The 17,088-nt window shown below is 46.2% G+C and overlaps 1 protein-coding gene across 1 annotated transcript in view; it reads right to left on the bottom strand.

Moving 5' to 3' along the window:
- The window catches only part of NRXN3 (neurexin 3), a 376,989-nt gene that overhangs the window by 317,540 nt on the left and 42,361 nt on the right, over positions 1 to 17,088 (bottom strand). The window contains exon 2 of the mRNA XM_063946596.1: positions 8,062 to 8,998. Within this exon, the coding sequence (XP_063802666.1) occupies positions 8,062 to 8,770 (709 nt within the window). The 5' untranslated portion in view covers positions 8,771 to 8,998. The remainder of the gene's footprint in view (positions 1 to 8,061; positions 8,999 to 17,088) is intronic.

The raw sequence follows: 17,088 nt of genomic DNA, 5'->3' as shown, positions 1-17,088 counted from the left end.
GGTGTAGAGGCGTACCTTGGTCATCAACCATAAGATGGGCCAGGCCTTGGGAGAGCGAGAGAAGAGAGGAGAGGGAGAGAAGAGAGAGAGAGAGAGAGAGAGAGAGAGAGAAGAGTTACACACTAGTTGTACAATGCCCACAGTGGGGATTGTGGCGACACATACTTAATACACAAGTATGGCTTCCTCATTGCACCCTATATCTCAGCTTTCCAAACCATGCAGGAAAGCTGGGTGTTCAGTGACAGGAATACAGTCAGTTAGAGGGGGCAGACCTGTGTACTGTACCTCACGTTCTGGGCAATGACTTCTCGCTATTCCTGTGGCTCTCTTAGATGATCAGAAGGGAAACAAGTCACATCGTGGACACAGACATTTTCCTATTGAATCCTCCTGAATCCACTATACTTAATGACAGTATGTGTGTATTTATATATAGGGCACACCCTGAAGTACTCGAGATGAATATGATGTTGGACTGTTTCACTGTTTGTTCTACAAAACATATGGGGCCGGACTCTGAGCGACACTCGATGGCGATATTCGCACAGTGAAGCTATTCTGTACAATGGCGCTTGCACACAAATGTCTACAATCCCCTACGGCACGTGCGTTACACACACACACAGCGCATTCGTAACGATGCTGCTGTGATCGGGACAGACGGTATCAGAAATGTTGCCGAAAAGTGTTGGGCGTTCAGTGGGCGTGGCACGGTAGTGCCCTGGGTGTGTCAGTGCTAGCGGCTGCGCTACCAAATGCACGACGGCTTACGTAGAAGGCTGTAGTTCACAGAGGCACCGCACCTGCCGTAGTGTTGGTGGAAATTACTGTGGTGCAACCGATGGTGGAGGCACAAATCCGTATTATAGCGCGCATGCGGTGTCTCAGTCCTTGCAAATTCAGACACATGGATGTACACCAGGGAAGGACCTTGTAGCGGCATCAGCATCAACTTATAAGCAGGCGACTGGCAACAGACGCTGCCGCAAGGGACTCAGAATCAGGCCCAAGGTGTGCTTGGCTCTTGGATATTACTGGGGTGAATTATATATATATATATATATATATAATACTGTACTCGTATTGTCTGTAATAGAAGGGGGCGGTGATACATTATATCGGAGTGGAATATCGGGGTAACCTAAACAATATAATTTATGTCCAGAATTTACATGTGATTTACAACAAGTGTAAAATCGCTAGCGGACAGTCTAGACACTCACCTGGAATGTCATTGGCATCTATGGTAGCAATGAGAGAATGGGGAGGAAAAAGAAAGAAAGAGACAGTCAGACTGTGAGCACACATTACGTTACGTTGCATGGAGACGGCTTCTCATGCAATCAGCAGGGGGCACACATGCAAGTGACAGCCACTGTGCATGGGTCAGGGTCTCACTCCATAGCATCTGTCCGCTGGGGAGCAGATCGGCAACACACCTGGAAGAATATTTGTTAGAAAATGTTTGTTAGCGTAAAATTATAAACACTTCCCACAACAGGATTAAACCCTTTTATAACAACATATGGCCCGCTTCCTCCTAAGAGCATCGTTGTATCATAAAACATCCAGAGGTGTATGCAGGTATTATGCTTGACATACAAAATGTAACACTCTGCATAAACAGTTTGGGAGGCGTGAGCGTGTATGTGTTGTTTAGGTGTGTGTGTGGATGTTGGGAGTGTAAGTGTATGTTGGGAGTGTGTGTGTAAAGGTATGTGCCAGTATTGTGTCTGTCAGGAGTTGTTGAAAGGTGGCGAGTGTGAGTTTGTAGGTGTTGGGAGTGTCACTGTGCGTGTTGCTGTTGGGAGGTATGAGTGTGTGTAGTCGCTGGGAGGTATGGGTGTGTAGGAGCTGGGAGGTATGAGTATTTAGGCATTAGGAGGTATGAGTGGGTAGGTGCCGGGAGGTATGAGTGTGTAGGCAGGAGGAGGCATGAGTGTGTAAGAGCTGGGAGGTATGATTGTGTAGGCTCTAGGAGGTATGAGATGAGTGTGTAACAGCTGGGAGGTATGAATGTGTAAGAGTTGGGAGGTTTAAGTGTGTGTATACGGGAGGAGGTATGAGCATGTAGGAGCTGGTAGATACTGTATAAGTGCACAGGCTCAAGGAGGTATGAGTGCGTAAGAGCTGGGAAGCATGAATTTGTAGGCTCTAGGAGGTATGAGTATGCAATAGCTAGGAGGTATGAGTGTGTAGGCGTGAGGCTGTATGAGCATGTAGAAGCTGGTAGATACTGTATGAGTGTGTACGCTCTAGGAGGTATAAGTTTGTAAGAGCTGGGAGGTATGATGGTGGAAGCCCTAGGAGGTATGAATGTCTAAGAGATGGGAGGTATGAATATATAAGAGCTGGTAGGTATGATGGTGGAGGCCCTAGGAGGTATGAGTGTGTAAGTTCTGGGAAGTATGAGGGTGTAGGCTTTAGGAGGTATGAGTGTGTAAGAGATGGGAAGTATGAGTATGTAAGAGCTGGGTGGTATGAGTATGTAGGCACTAGGAAGTATGAGTGTGTAAGAGATGGGAAGTATGAGTATGTAAGAGCTGGAAGGTATAAGTGTGTAGGCTCTAGGAGGTATGAGTATGTAACAGCTGGGAGGTATGAGTGTGTAAATTCTGGGAGATATGAGGGTGTAGGCTTTAAGAGGTATGAGTGTGTGAGAGATGGGAGGTATGAGTGTGTGAGAGATGGGAGGTATGAGTATGTAAGAGCTAGGAGGTATGAGTACGTAAGAGCTAGGAGGTATGAGTACGTAAGAGCTAGGAGGTATGAGTACGTAAGAGCTGGTAGGTCAGATGGAGGCCCTAGGAGGTATGAGTGTGTAAGTTCTGGGAAGTATGAGAGTGTCGGCTTTAGGAGGTATGATGGCGTATGAGTGTGTAAGTTCTGGGAAGTATTAGTGTGTAAGAGATGGGAAGTATGACTGTAGTGTGTAGGCTCTAGGAGGTATGAGTGTGTAAATTCTGGGAGATATGATGGTGTAGGCTTTAGGAGGTATGAGGGTGTAAGAGATGGGAGATATGAGTGTGTGAGAGATGGGAGGTATAAGTATGTAAGAGGTATGAGTATGTAAGAGTTGGGAGGTATGATGGTGGAGGCCCTAGGAGGTATGAGTGTGTAAGTTCTGGGAAGTATGAGGGTGTAGGCTTTAGGAGGTATGATGGTGTTAGGCTCTAGGAAGTATGAGTGTGTAAGAGATGGGAAGTATGAGTATGTAAGAGCAGGGAAGTATGAGTGTGTAAGAGTTGGGAGGTATGAGTGTGTAGGCTTTATCAGGTATGAGTGTGTAAGAGATGGGAGGTATGAGTGTGTGAGAGATGGGAGGTATGAGTGTGTGAGAGATGGGAGGTATGAGTATGTAAGAGCTAGGAGGTATGAGTATGTAAGAGCTAGGAGGTATGAGTGTGTAAGTTCCGGGAAGTATGAGGGTGTAGGCCTTAGAAGGTATGATGGTGTTAGGCTCTAGGAGGCATGAGTGTGTAAGAGCTGGGAAGTATGAGTATGTAAGAGCTGGGAGATATGAGTGTGTAAGAGCTGGGAGGTATGAGTGTGTAGGCTTTATCAGGTATGAGTGTGTAAGAGATGGGAGGTATGAGTGTGTGAGAGATGGGTGGTATGAGTATGTAAGAGCTGGGAGGTATGAGTGTGTAGGCTTTATCAGGTATGAGTGTGTAAGAGGTGGGAGGTATGAGTGTGTGAGATATGGTAGGTATGAGTGTCTAAGAGCTGGGAGGTATGAGTATGTAAGAGCTGGGAGGTATGAGTATGTAAGAGCTGGGAGGTATGAGTGTGTAAGAGCTGGGAGGTATGAGTATGTAAGAGCTGGGAGGTATTAGTGTGTAAGAGCTGGGAGGTATGAGTGTGTAAGAGCTGAGAGGTACGAGTTTGTAAGCGTTGTGAGATGTGAAAGTGCTATCACTATTGCTCAGTGTAATTACCAAATAACTGGATCTGAATCCTTAATATATGACAAAAATTGGGTTTATGTCATATCCTAGATGAGTCACATAAACTCAACCAAAAACTATAAATACTTGGCTGAAACACACATTAAGACGTTAGAAATAATTTTAATAAAAGCTGAAGGAAGCCCAATAAGAAGGTGTGGCAGCCCCTGTCAGTATCTCTAGGTAATGTCTACACCTGAGTTCTGTCATCGGAGAAGGTGATACGTCCTGAGGTGCTGTTATCATCTAATACATAAGAGAATTCTGAATATTTAGCATTTGTGGTGGAGCAGATTAGTGATTCAGGGCCACAGATAAAGCACCTCAGTGACGGGACGCAGCCTGCACCTTGGGGCCACTGTCAGTGTATTCCATGGTCAGGACAAGAGACAACATAGATATGTCACAAAGTAAATATTTAATCTCCCTGCCTTTTATACGTTTATCCCTCTGTTTCCTGAGACACCTGATCCCACATCGCACACAGCCTGGCGGCCACTTACCCGTTTTGTTGTCCCAGTTCAAACATCATTAGGAAACATGAGCGTGCAGCGGGCTGGGGGACTGTTAACCATTTATTTGCCAGCAGAACACCCATCTGTCAATCCTTCCCAATGCAGACCTAGTCACAGAACCCTGGGATCCGCTACACTGGGATAAAGCTCATGAGGGACTACTCGTACCAGCCAGCGCAGGCTGCAATATAAATCCAAACAGCTGCCCACCTATGCCACCGATTTATTGACCCAGTAACCATGGATATTAACACAAAGGTATCCAGACTTTAGTGTGTGCATGGGACAAAAGGGGCAGGTTCATGTCAGGAATATAAGTGCCCCAGGCTATAGATCTAACCCCTGCCCTGGGCCCCGAGACCTGGCTGGAACAACGGTGGCCTCTGTACATTTAGGTACCCCTTCCAGACGCTGGTTGTGGATCCTGGAGCTGCGGTGCGGGATGTATCATATAACACACTGGAAACTTGAATAAAGGCCAGAGAGTCACCTGGGTATTAAATATTTACCTCATGTGGTCTTAGGAGCAGAACCAATTAACTGCGAATCCGGGTGGATTTAGCATTCACTATGTAACCACTTCTGATGCTAATTTCTGTGTTGCTACATGTAAGAAATACCGCTCGTAATGCCACGCTCGCCATCAGGAGCCTTTTCTTTCAATTCTGCTGAGGACGGTGGCTAGTGCGCAGCTATAGATGTACGGGAGTTCACTCTCAAGCATGCCAGTGCGTGATCCAGAGCAATAATTAACTGGCGGAAAACAAACAGAGATCATTTAATCCAAGAGGATGATTAACCCCTTCCCCGCTAGACAGCATCTGAAGCGAGACCTCTGTCATGTGATTTAGGGAGAGTTGGGGGGGTGTGGGGGTGGGTGACCTCATTACAGTACACAGATGATTCCCTAATCCTCATTATCTGTAGGCTTCTAATAATAATATACTGGACGACCCCACGTCACTAATACCACACTGAGCGCCCGGTCTCGCCAGTGCTCGCACCCCAACGGTTATCTGCGCCAGGCACGTGGGGCATTTCATGGCTTAGAAATGGAGCATTAAACAGGAGAGATTACTTCTGTAGGATGATCATTTGGGGCAATCAGACGGCCAGACCAGACACTCCCAAGATCTAGGCCATAACGGGGGACGAGTGCTCAGTGAAGTGTGCCGGAGAGATTAGTATTCAGGATAGCAGGAGATTATTGATGTGTAATGGAGGTCAATACATTTCACCATTAACCTATGCGCTGCTGTGGTGGGAACCTGCAGATATTAGGGACATTTACTGAGGTGTATGTACGCCAGCGTCATTTTAAACTGGTGCAATATAAGATAATAATTTCAGTAAAGGACTCTGTGAGATGAATAGGGCTATCGCTCTTCCCCCCAAGCAGTAAATATAATTTTCCTATGCTGACGACAGTGTATTCATCTCACCCTTACTACTGAGTGTTTAGCAGGCCGTATGCAAGAACCATTGTTTATCCAACTAACCGTCCAACTTCCAGCCAGCTTGTGATGACACAGATAATAGATGGACGCTGTCTGTCTACTTCTGCATGGCTTAAATAAATAAATAATGTATATATATATTATTATTTTTTTATCTTTCTAAAACTTTGTGTATTTACATTTTTTTATTTTTTTATTTTTTTTTAACCACAGGTACCACCTTGCCAGCTGGGACCGTACTGTAGTTCAACGAAAATTAAAAACATAAAATAATTGGGGGTCCATCACTCTTTATAACCAGCACAGGTGCTTACAGCCCAGTGCTGGTCACCCCAAAGTCAGGGAGAAAATGACGTGAAGTACACCCTGAAATCAGGGTCATCAGAAAGGGCTGGTGGAGCCATAGAGCGTCAGGTCAGTTGGTGCCAGCACGGGTTGCTCCAAAAAAGCATGCGGGCCTGCACATGGGTATAACCAGCCATGGCACCAATTGCGTCAGTGCTCCTCCGCATACTCCAAGGCAGTGGACATCCTACTAAATAAATGGTTAATATTAGAAAAAAATCAATTTGTCTTCGGCAAGCTAAGGGTCCCAGCATGATTGGAGGCCTCGTCGGAGGAGCCCTACTCTGCAGGGAACCCCTCTATGGATCCACCGGCCCAGGATGGCAATGCCCCATGCTGGTTACTCCAAAATCACTGGGAACCCCATGTTGGTTTTCTCCCCGACTTCGAAAGCAATCAGCACTGGTCTCAAAGCACCAGTGCTATATCAAACATAGGGGTGACCCCCCATCCCATATATTTTTGTATTATTAATATTATTATTATTACTTTATTTTGTCAACATGCAGAAGTAGTTGGACAGTATTCACCTACTTCTAACAGGCAGATTGCTCAGTTGGAGAAAAGTGTCCAACTTTCTCCTTGCACTGAAACGATACTGGTAATGTTTGATTTGCACAGCTAGCTGGATTGTCCGTTCTCAGATGTTTTTCTGTGTGTGGGAGCAATGGCAGATTATCGCTTGAACCCGCACTAGTTGGCTGGTTGGAAGAGAATCGTTCTAGTGTACGGACAACTTTACTCAACTATCTGCTAATGAGAGAACGATCCATGAAATAGCCAGTTCTCCGAGCCTTCACCTTCAGACTCGGCTCCATCCTACCTTGCGGACATACTTCTTGGTTACAGCTTGTAATAGTGGCTTACAATGCCTGCTGGTATATTATTATAGACAGGAGGCTGTTTGGTTATGTGTATTGTTTTAATTTATTACTGCCCATCATTGGCGTACAGACTCAGCTAAAGGTGGGGTGTTCCAGGTCAGAGTCACATGTCATAATGAGGAGGCTTATAGGCTAATAGGAGGGGTTATAGGTAGGGTTACCACCTCATCCCTTTAATTCCGGACACATATTCATTACACAGGTTCTGTGGCTGATTAAAACCAGGTCAAATGGAGTCTTGAAGTCAGCCAGCCACAGAACCTGTGTAATTAATATGTGTCCAGAATTATATAGCGTAGCTGTGGGGTGGGGTGAATAATATTTATTTATATTTTAGTTATATTTTGTGGATTACCCAGAGCCTCTTAAAGTTTAATCTCTGTGAACCGGCAGGTTTTCCTCAGTATAATGAATGCTTCTAATACCGGTCTATGGGTCTGTCCCAGTTACGGGGGTGAGGATAGGACAGCTCCTTGCCCAACTCCCACTGATCTAATCAAAGTCACATCTCGCCGGTAACAGCTCAGTAGTAAATGTGATTTACCTGCCTGCGAATATTCTTCTGTGATCACCTCACTTCTCTAGCAAACGCTCGGACATCTGAGCACGCTCGTACATCATAAACTGTATTAAATCCGTGTGATTCCCAACATGCACACATCCCAATAACGGGAGGGCACCATAACTGTACGATCAAATACTGGCAGCTGGCTGATATGGGTCTAAGATTCACCCATTGCACGCACAACACTACAATGCTCATTAAGGCAACAAACCCGCTTCTTTACTCAAAAATAAAGTCCCTGAGATGAATAGTAACATCTAGAAATCGGTCCAGAAGTAGTAATTGACTATCAGTGCTGATTCTATTCCCCCTCCACCCTTCCGGGCACTTCTCATCCACATTTACCTTCTGAGCAGAACTTGCCCACGTATCCAGTTGCCGTACAGTCACAGGTGGGCTCACCATCCAGCAGTAGGCAGGTTGCTCCATTCTCACATGGATTATCAGTACAGAGCCCTTCCATATCCAAGCGGACACCGTGACTCCCCAGGAGCCTTGGTTCAGAATTGCCATACTCAAGGTCAAGTAAATATCCAGAGAACATAGGTAGGTCCCTGACAGAGCCGAGCGTTAGAGCATCTGGGCGTATATCCCCTGGGACGCCACCTGCAAAGAGATCGCTGACAATATTCATGTGCTGCCTCTGTGGTCGGACCTCTCCAGGCTTAGCTTCTCCATCTAGAACCAGTGTGGTCCTCAGCCTGTTACGACTGACCATCAGGAAGTGCCAGCCACCATCATTGACCTTCTTGTCACTTAACACCATGGTTTCAGCACAATCAATACTGAAGCGCAGCTGGACTCTGCCGTCTGCCAGAGTAAGACAGAGGAAGTCACAGATACCTCCATCATCAAAGTAGAGCAGAAGGCCGGTGGAAACGTTGGTCCTGAGCTGGAAGCTGAGGTCACTGCGGGTGCTGGCATCCCAACGCAAGTAGCGAGCCCATTGGTTGGGCAGCCCCATAAATTCAAGTCCTAAGCTCAAGCCTAAGACGGAGCCCAGGAGAAAACTTAAACGCAGGGTGAAGCTAAGTGAATGAAGGCTAGAGGACATGGTGATGTGAAGAAGGACAGAGCAGGAGGAACCTGGAGAAGTTGTGGGGAAGAAAGAATGAATGTAGGAAAAATCCAGGATCTCAAGCGGACAGCACAGGAAACCAGTCTCATTCAACCTCCTAAGCTACACTTCAAAAGAACAGTCTTTTCTCACAGCCGCTGGAGAGCAGGAGATTGTGCAGAAAACGCTCTGGGTCCTCGTAGTGTAGATAGTCCAGATTTACTTCTAGAGAGAAGTGAAGGAGAAGGAAAATGTTAGACAAGTACATGCGTCACCCCCACACAAAGACCAGAAATGTGCAATATACATTACCTAAGGTGTGTTTACTATAGAACAGCGATGGACCATTGATAGGAAACATCAGTACGTAGTACCAATGTTTCTAACATTGGGCAAAAACATTGTTTAGTTCTAAACATTGGTGAAACACTGATGGTTTTCAATGTAAACCAATCTGTGAAGTAAACTAGCTACTGTACTTGTCACGCTAAGCAAGGGATTTGAACAAGAAACCTCCTTACCATGGGGGTCATTCCGAGTTAATCGCTGGCTAGCTACTTTTAGCAGCTGTGCAAACGCATAATCGCCACCCACGGGGGAGTGTATTTTCGCTTTGCAATTGTGCGAACGCCTGTGCAGCCGAGCGGTACTAGAAAAAAAATTTGGGCAGAACAAGACCAGCCCTGTAGTTACTTATCCTGTGCGATGAATTCAGTGACAGAGGTCCCGGAATTGACGTCAGACACCCGCCCTGAAAACGCCTGGACACGCCTGCATTTTTCCAAACACTCCCAGAAAACGGTCAGTTGACACCCACAAACGCCCTCTTCCTGTCAATCTTCTTGCGATCGGCTGTGCGAATGGAATCTTCGCTAGATCCAGTGCACAACAACGATGCTGTTTGCACTCGTACAACGCGCGTGCGCATTGCGGCGCAGTTTTGCAATTTATTTAACTGATCGCTGCGCTGTGAAAATCGGCAGCGAGCGATCAACTCGGAATGACCCCCCCATATTCCTACACCTAACTTGTGAGTCATCAGTGATAGTGTAATTGTGTACCTTGCCATTCAGTTTACTTCTTCCTGGATTTAAAATAGTAGCATTGTCAAAAAACGGGGACTGGAATGCTCAACCTCACATACCGCAGTCAGACAACTAATACATGCCACTATTTGCATCTGCATAGGATGCTCAGTAATTCTAAATACAGGTATATGAAGCTAGTTGTAATGGTCAGTTAAACCATTGCAGCTAAGCAGATCTATGTAATGTGTAGCCACACTGCAAAACTCTACTTAGCTGCAATGACTTAAAATGACAATTAGAACTAACTTCATATTGTTAGAATTTCAAGGCTTCCTATATAGGATCAAATAGCTCCATGTTAGTTGTCGGACTTTAGTACATGGCGTTGAGAGTGAATTCCAGGTATTGCATGCTGAGCAATGTGTGTTTGAAATGCAGGGGTATGTAACTGAAGGTGTACATACCTCCTGTAAGTATAGGTTTAGGCATGGGAGCCAATCAAGCGAGACTGCCAGCCACACAGTCTCGAATAGGCAATCGGTAACAATACCGCTAGTCCGGATCCCGGAACGTCACAATGCCGACGCCAGAATCCGGACTACCAATGAAATACTGCCGCCAAAATCCCGGCACCACAGGCTTTTCTCCCTCTATGGGTGTCCACGGCATGCACAGAGGGAGAATATAACCTGTGGAGAGCGCAGCGAGCCACCGTGCCCACAGCGTGGCGACTCTGCTAACGCTCGCCAGCACACCGATGGCCGGGATACCGCTGTGGGTATACTGATGGCCGGGACCCCGGACGCAGTATTTTCATACCGATCCCACCCAATACATCAGCAGAACATTGAAAAGAAACTTGTGTTGGTGAGGAAACATTGGATCTTCACTTTTGCAGGATTAGCCATCGGAACCAAAACATCAATGATTCCAATTAAATATTCCAAGCCCTACTACAGTATGTGGACATTGCAAATGGTATACAGGGGAAAGTATGCTTTTTTTTAAATAACACAAAGGTATGCAATAGGGTAGACACACCAGGAGTGGTAAAACAAATGATTGAGGATCTAGGTACACTAGAGGAATGGTCAAGAGCGTGACAATTACAGCTTAATGTCCAATAAATGCAAAATCATGCACTTGGGTCTCAAAAAACCCAAAGGTTAAATATATTATTAATGGCACTATACTGGAAACTACTGAGGAGGAAAGGGATCTAGGAGTCACTATTTCAGGTGACATAAAGGCAGGTAAGCAATGTAACAAAGCAATGAGGAAGGCTAGTCAGATGCTTGGTGCATTGGGAGAGGAATCAGCAGCAGGAAAAAAAAGGAAAAAAATAAGTAATAATGCCGCTGTATACTGTAGGTCATTAGCACGGCCTCATCTAGAATACTGTGTTCAATTCTGGAGGCCATATCTTCAAAAGGATATTAATACATTAGAGACTGTACAAAGAAGGGCAACTAAAATAATGCATGGCCTACATCACACAACATACCCAGAAAGACTAAAAAATGTTAACATGTATAGTTTGGAGCAGAGAAGGGAAAGGGGGGACATGATAGAAACTTTCACATATATCAAAGGTTTTACCAAGGTACAGGAGGGAGACATTCTTCAAATTAAGGGAAGTATTAGAACACAAGGACATGCACTGAGACCATACTTGCCTACCCTCCCGGAATGGCCGGGAGGCTCCCGAAAATCGGGTGACCCTCCCGGCCCCCCGGAAAGGTGGGCAAGCCTCCCGCTTTCCCCCTCGGCCGCCCGCAGCAGTGAACAAGTAGGCGGGCCGAGGGGGTCAGATGACGCGATTCGCGCTGAATCGCGTCATCGTAGCTCCGCCCCCGCTATGCAGCGCCTCGTTTCTCGGCACAGCACAGCGGGGGGTGGAGTCACGATGACGCGACCCTGATGCAACGCCCCCGGACCGCCCATCCTGCTGCCGGCCACGCCCCCGAACCACCCGTCCTGCTGCCGGCCATGCCCCCATTCACCTACAACGCTGCCTCCTCCCGGAGGAGGAGGCAGCAAAGTAGGTAAGCCTGACTGAGACTGGTGGGGAAGGGGGGTTTCAGGGGAAATATGAGGAAAAATTACTTCACAGAAAGGGTAGTGGACAACTGGAATAGCCACCCATCAGAGGTGGTAGAGGCTAAGAAGGTAGAGCAATTTAAATATGCATGAGATAGACATAAGGATATCCTTACAAAGTACTAAGGAACAAATAGGGTTTGAGGTAACAATATTGTTAAAAAAGGGGCAGACTAGATGGGCCAAGTGGTTCTTATCTGTCGTCACATTCTATGTTTCTAAGGGCCAAATTTAGACCTGATCGCAAAAGCAAAATCTTTCTCTAATGGGCAAAAATATGCAGCACTGCAGGTGGGGCAGTTGTAACATGTGCAGAGAGAGTTCGATTTGGGTGGGTTATTTTGTTTCTGTGCAGGGTAAATACTGGCTGCTTTATTTTTACACTGCAATTTAGATTTCAGTTTGAACACACCCCACCCAAATCTAATTCTCTCTGCACATGTTACATCTGCTCCACCTGCAGTGCACATGGGGCCTAATTCCGAGTTGATCGCAGCAGCAAGTTTGTTAGCAATTGGGCAAAACTATGTGCACTGCAGGGGAGGCAGATATAACACGTGCAGAGAGAGTTAGATTTGGGTGTGGTGTGTTCAATCTTCAATCTAAATTGCAGTGTAAAAATAAAGCAGCCAGTATTTACCCTGCACAGAAACAAAATAACCCACCCAAATCTAACTCTCTCTGCACATGTTATATCTGCACCCCCTGCAGTGCACATGGTTTTGCCCAATTGCTAACAAACTTGCTGCTGCGATCAACTCAGAATTACCACCATGGTTTTGCCCATTAGAGAAAAAGTTTGCTGTTGCGATCAGGTCTGAATTAGGCCCTATGTTACATTTTATACCGCTTGAAGATAAAAAGGAACCATCACTGCAGAAGCCTTTACAATTGAAAAAAAAATAATTAAACTTCTCTCGGACATGGTCGTTTTAATTATTTATTGTCATTTGTTTTATAGCGCCACCATATATACACAGAAAATGTTTCATTATACATAGCAATCCTGCCCGAATGCAGTATACATTGTATCTAAAATCTCACACTAAGGTCCATTTTGCCAACAGCCAATTACCCCACCTGTATGTTTTGAACTGTGTCACAAGGCTTTAATCTGATATATTTAAATTGTAATATTTCTTCCATTTCCTAACAAAGTAACACAACTGTGGATGTTCCACCTACAGTAAATATGCTATAATCTCAGTTCTCCAAGTAGACCTATGGAGAGTTCCAACATGATCTACATAACTGGCCTAGCCAGGTCCTGAAACAGGACAAGGACAGAGACCCCAACATTCCTAATAGGTAGCTGAAGGGGAACACATTAAAGAGCTAATCTGTTGTACTGTGATCTTTCTAGACTCTGGGCCTTATGCGATCCAACCAGCAGTTTTCAGATGGTCGGGAAACTGTGCACGCACAGGGTCCTGCGATCGCATTGTAATAATGCGAAGCCTCTCCCTGATTGACAGGCAGAGGCATTTGGAGGGAGGGGGGTGGCCGGGTACAGCTGGCGGGGATGGAAACGGGGGCGTTTCCCCTAATTTCTGGGAGTGGTGTGGCCAAGGACTGCGTCCCAGACGCAGTTTCCTTGGCTTCGCAAGCCGCACTGTGACAGGCGGTTTACAGTACTTATCTTATCGTGGTTTGTGTATAGCACATAACGCCAGATACGGGTGGCGTTATGCATGTGATTTAGCCATCTTCCAAGAACCATGGCCAAACCATTCAGGTTACAGCCAGATAGGATAAGGATCTGTGCCAATAAAACATAGAAAATCATCTGAATAACTAAAGACAAAACAAATTAAGGAGGAACAAATCTGGGCAGTATAATAATAGAGATTTTTTTTCTTCTTTAAATGAATAAAGAACTATTGTGAAATAATTTGAAGGAAGCCTGATGCCTGATCATTAAACTTCTGGTAAAGCGATATTGCGGAGCTGTGGTATAACAGCGCACCTCAAGCGAGAGCGATCCGTTTTATTAAACTGCAGCGGTGACACATATCGTATCATTGCGGCAGGCAGCGATAATCACTGCAAACCGTGTTGGACCCCTTAAAGTGGTAAATGACAGATGTTGGCTTTTATTACATTATACAGGGAAAATGCATTCATTGGTAAGACTGAAGATACTATTATCGGTAGTGTTGGTGACACTTCATTACTATACTCTGTACAATGAGGGGAAGGCGGCTGTCACACTTATAAGTAACATTTCCAAGCTGCATCTCTTTGGGCGTCAGTAAAAGGGTTACCATTGGTGATCACATTAAATCATATTAAACATGCAATATTGACAGCGGCATCCCAATGATTAAAATACAGACACTGGTTAATTTACAAAGCTATTCCTAACCCACATAACCCTAACCCACCTTTCTCACAGCCTAACCCCCCCCCCCCTTCCTTCCCCCACCACAACCTAACCGTAACCCTCCCCGATGGTGACAAACCATAACCCCCGTCCACGAAGCCTAAACCTAATCCTCCCCCCCGAAGCCTAACCCTAACCCTCCCACCCCCGCAATCATTATACAGGCCACTTAGAGCAAGTTTATAGGTGGGATGGTGTAATAAACATTTTGCAGTCAAATCTCTAAAAATGAAGATTGCAAAGATTTGGCCGCATTTCGCAAATCCACCAAGCTCCAGAATGGTGTTTTGCACTAGGATCCAGGAAGTCTCCATACTGCAAAATACAGTTCTTATCAGGAGAGCTGCCCTCTGCTTAAATCTCGATGCATACGGCGTTAGTAAACACACAAAGTGGGCATCTTAGTCCCAGTCGGGTGCCCGGCTGTACACCTAGGAAAGGGCTGATTCTAGCATTAGCATAAAGTCGGAGATGTGACTACGGCAAGCAGTGTCGGACTGGTGCATGAGGGCCCACCGGGGAATCCTGTGGTAGGGGCCCATGTTTAGGGGTGTGGTCAGTCTCCAGAAGGGGTGTGGCCAGCCACTACATTGGATTGCCTAACCAATAGTGAGTGCATGGGCTGGGCCCCTTGACAAATATATAAAATAAGAATTTACTTACCGATAATTCTATTTCTCGGAGTCCGTAGTGGATGCTGGGGTTCCTGAAAGGACCATGGGGGAATAGCGGCTCCGCAGGAGACAGGGCACAAAAAGTAAAGCTTTAGGATCAGGTGGTGTGCACTGGCTCCTCCCCCTATGACCCTCCTCCAAGCCAGTTAGGTACTGTGCCCGGACGAGCGTACACAATAAGGGAGGAATTTTGAATCCCGGGTAAGACTCATACCAGCCACACCAATCACACCGTACAACTTGTGATCTAAACCCAGTTAACAGTATGATAACAGCGGAGCCTCTGAAAAGATGGCTCACAACAATAATAACCCGATTTTTGTAACTATGTACAAGTATTGCAGATAATCCGCACTTGGGATGGGCGCCCAGCATCCACTACGGACTCCGAGAAATAGAATTATCGGTAAGTAAATTCTTATTTTCTCTATCGTCCTAGTGGATGCTGGGGTTCCTGAAAGGACCATGGGGATTATACCAAAGCTCCCAAACGGGCGGGAGAGTGCGGATGACTCTGCAGCACCGAATGAGAGAACTCCAGGTCCTCTTTTGCCAGGGTATCAAATTTGTAGAATTTTACAAACGTGTTCTCCCCTGACCACGTAGCTGCTCGGCAGAGTTGTAATGCCGAGACCTCTCGGGCAGCCGCCCAAGATGAGCCCACCTTCCTTGTGGAATGGGCCTTAACAGATTTAGACTGTGGCAGGCCTGCCTCAGAATGTGCAAGTTGAATTGTGTTACAAATCCAACGAGCCATCGACTGCTTAGAAGCAGGCGCACCCAACTTGTTGGGTGCATACAGTATAAACAGCGAGTCAGATTTTCTGACTCCAGCTGTCCTGGACATATTTTCAGGACCCTGACAACTTCTAGCAACTTGGAGTCCTCCAAGTCCCTAGTAGGTGCAAGGCACCACAATAAGCTGGTTCAGGTGAAACACTGACACCACCTTAGGGAGAGAACTGGGGACGAGTCCGCAGCTCTGCCCTGTCCGAATGGACAAACAGATATGGGCTTTTTTGAGAAAAAACCACCAATTTGACACTCGCCTGGTCCAGGCCAGGGCCAAGAGCATGGTCACTTTTTATGTGAGATGCTTCAAATCCACCTATTTGACTGGTTTTAAACCAATGTGATTTGAGGAATCCCAGAAACTACGTTGAGATCCCACAGTGCCACTGGAGGCACAAAAAGGGGTTTGTATATGCAATACTCCCTTGACAAACTTCTTGACTTCAGGAACTGAAGCCAATTCTTTCTGGAAGAAAATTTACAGGGCCGAATTTGAACCTTAATGGACCCCAATTTGAGGCCCATAGACACTCCTGTTTGCAGGAAATGCAGGAAACGACCGAGTTGAAATTTCTTTGTGGGGCCTTCCTGGCCTCACACCACGCAACATATTTTCGCCACACGTGGTGATAATGTTGTGCGGTCACCTCCTTTCTGGCTTTGACCAGGGTAGGAATGACCTCTTCCGGAATGCCTTTTTCCCTTAGGATCCGGCTTTCCATCGCCATGCCGACAAACGCAGCTGCGGTAAGTCTTGGAACAGACATGGTACTTGCTGAAGCAAGTCCCTTCTTAGCGGCAGAGGCCATAAGACCTCTGTAAGCATCTCTTGAAGTTCCGGGTACCAAGTCCTTCTTGGCCAATCCGGAGCCATGAGTATAGTTCTTACTCCTCTACGTCTTATAATTCTCAGCACCTTAGGTATGAGAAGCAGAGGAGGGAACACATACACCGACTGGTACACCCACGGTGTTACCAGAACGTCCACATCTATTGCCTGAGGGTCTCTTGACCTGGCGCAATACCTGTCCCGTTTTTTGTTCAGACGGGACGCCATCATGTCCACCTTTGGTATTTCCCAACGGTTTACAATCATGTGGAAAAAAACTTCTCAATGAAGTTTCCACTCTCCCGGGTGGAGGTCGTGCTGAGGAAGTCTGCTTCCCAGTTTCCATTCCCGGGATGAAACACTGCTGACAGTGTTATCACATGATTTTCCGCCCAGCGAAAAGTCCTTGCAGTTTCTGCGATTGCCCTCCTGCTTCTTGTGTCGCCCTGTCTGTTTACGTGGGCGACTGCCGTGATGTTTTTCCCACTGGATCAATACCGGCTGACCTT

This window comes from Pseudophryne corroboree, chromosome 12 (genome assembly GCF_028390025.1).
Source record: "Pseudophryne corroboree isolate aPseCor3 chromosome 12, aPseCor3.hap2, whole genome shotgun sequence".
In the NCBI taxonomy this organism is placed as follows: domain Eukaryota; kingdom Metazoa; phylum Chordata; class Amphibia; order Anura; family Myobatrachidae; genus Pseudophryne; species Pseudophryne corroboree.
This window is presented reverse-complemented; position numbering and strand designations above follow the sequence as displayed.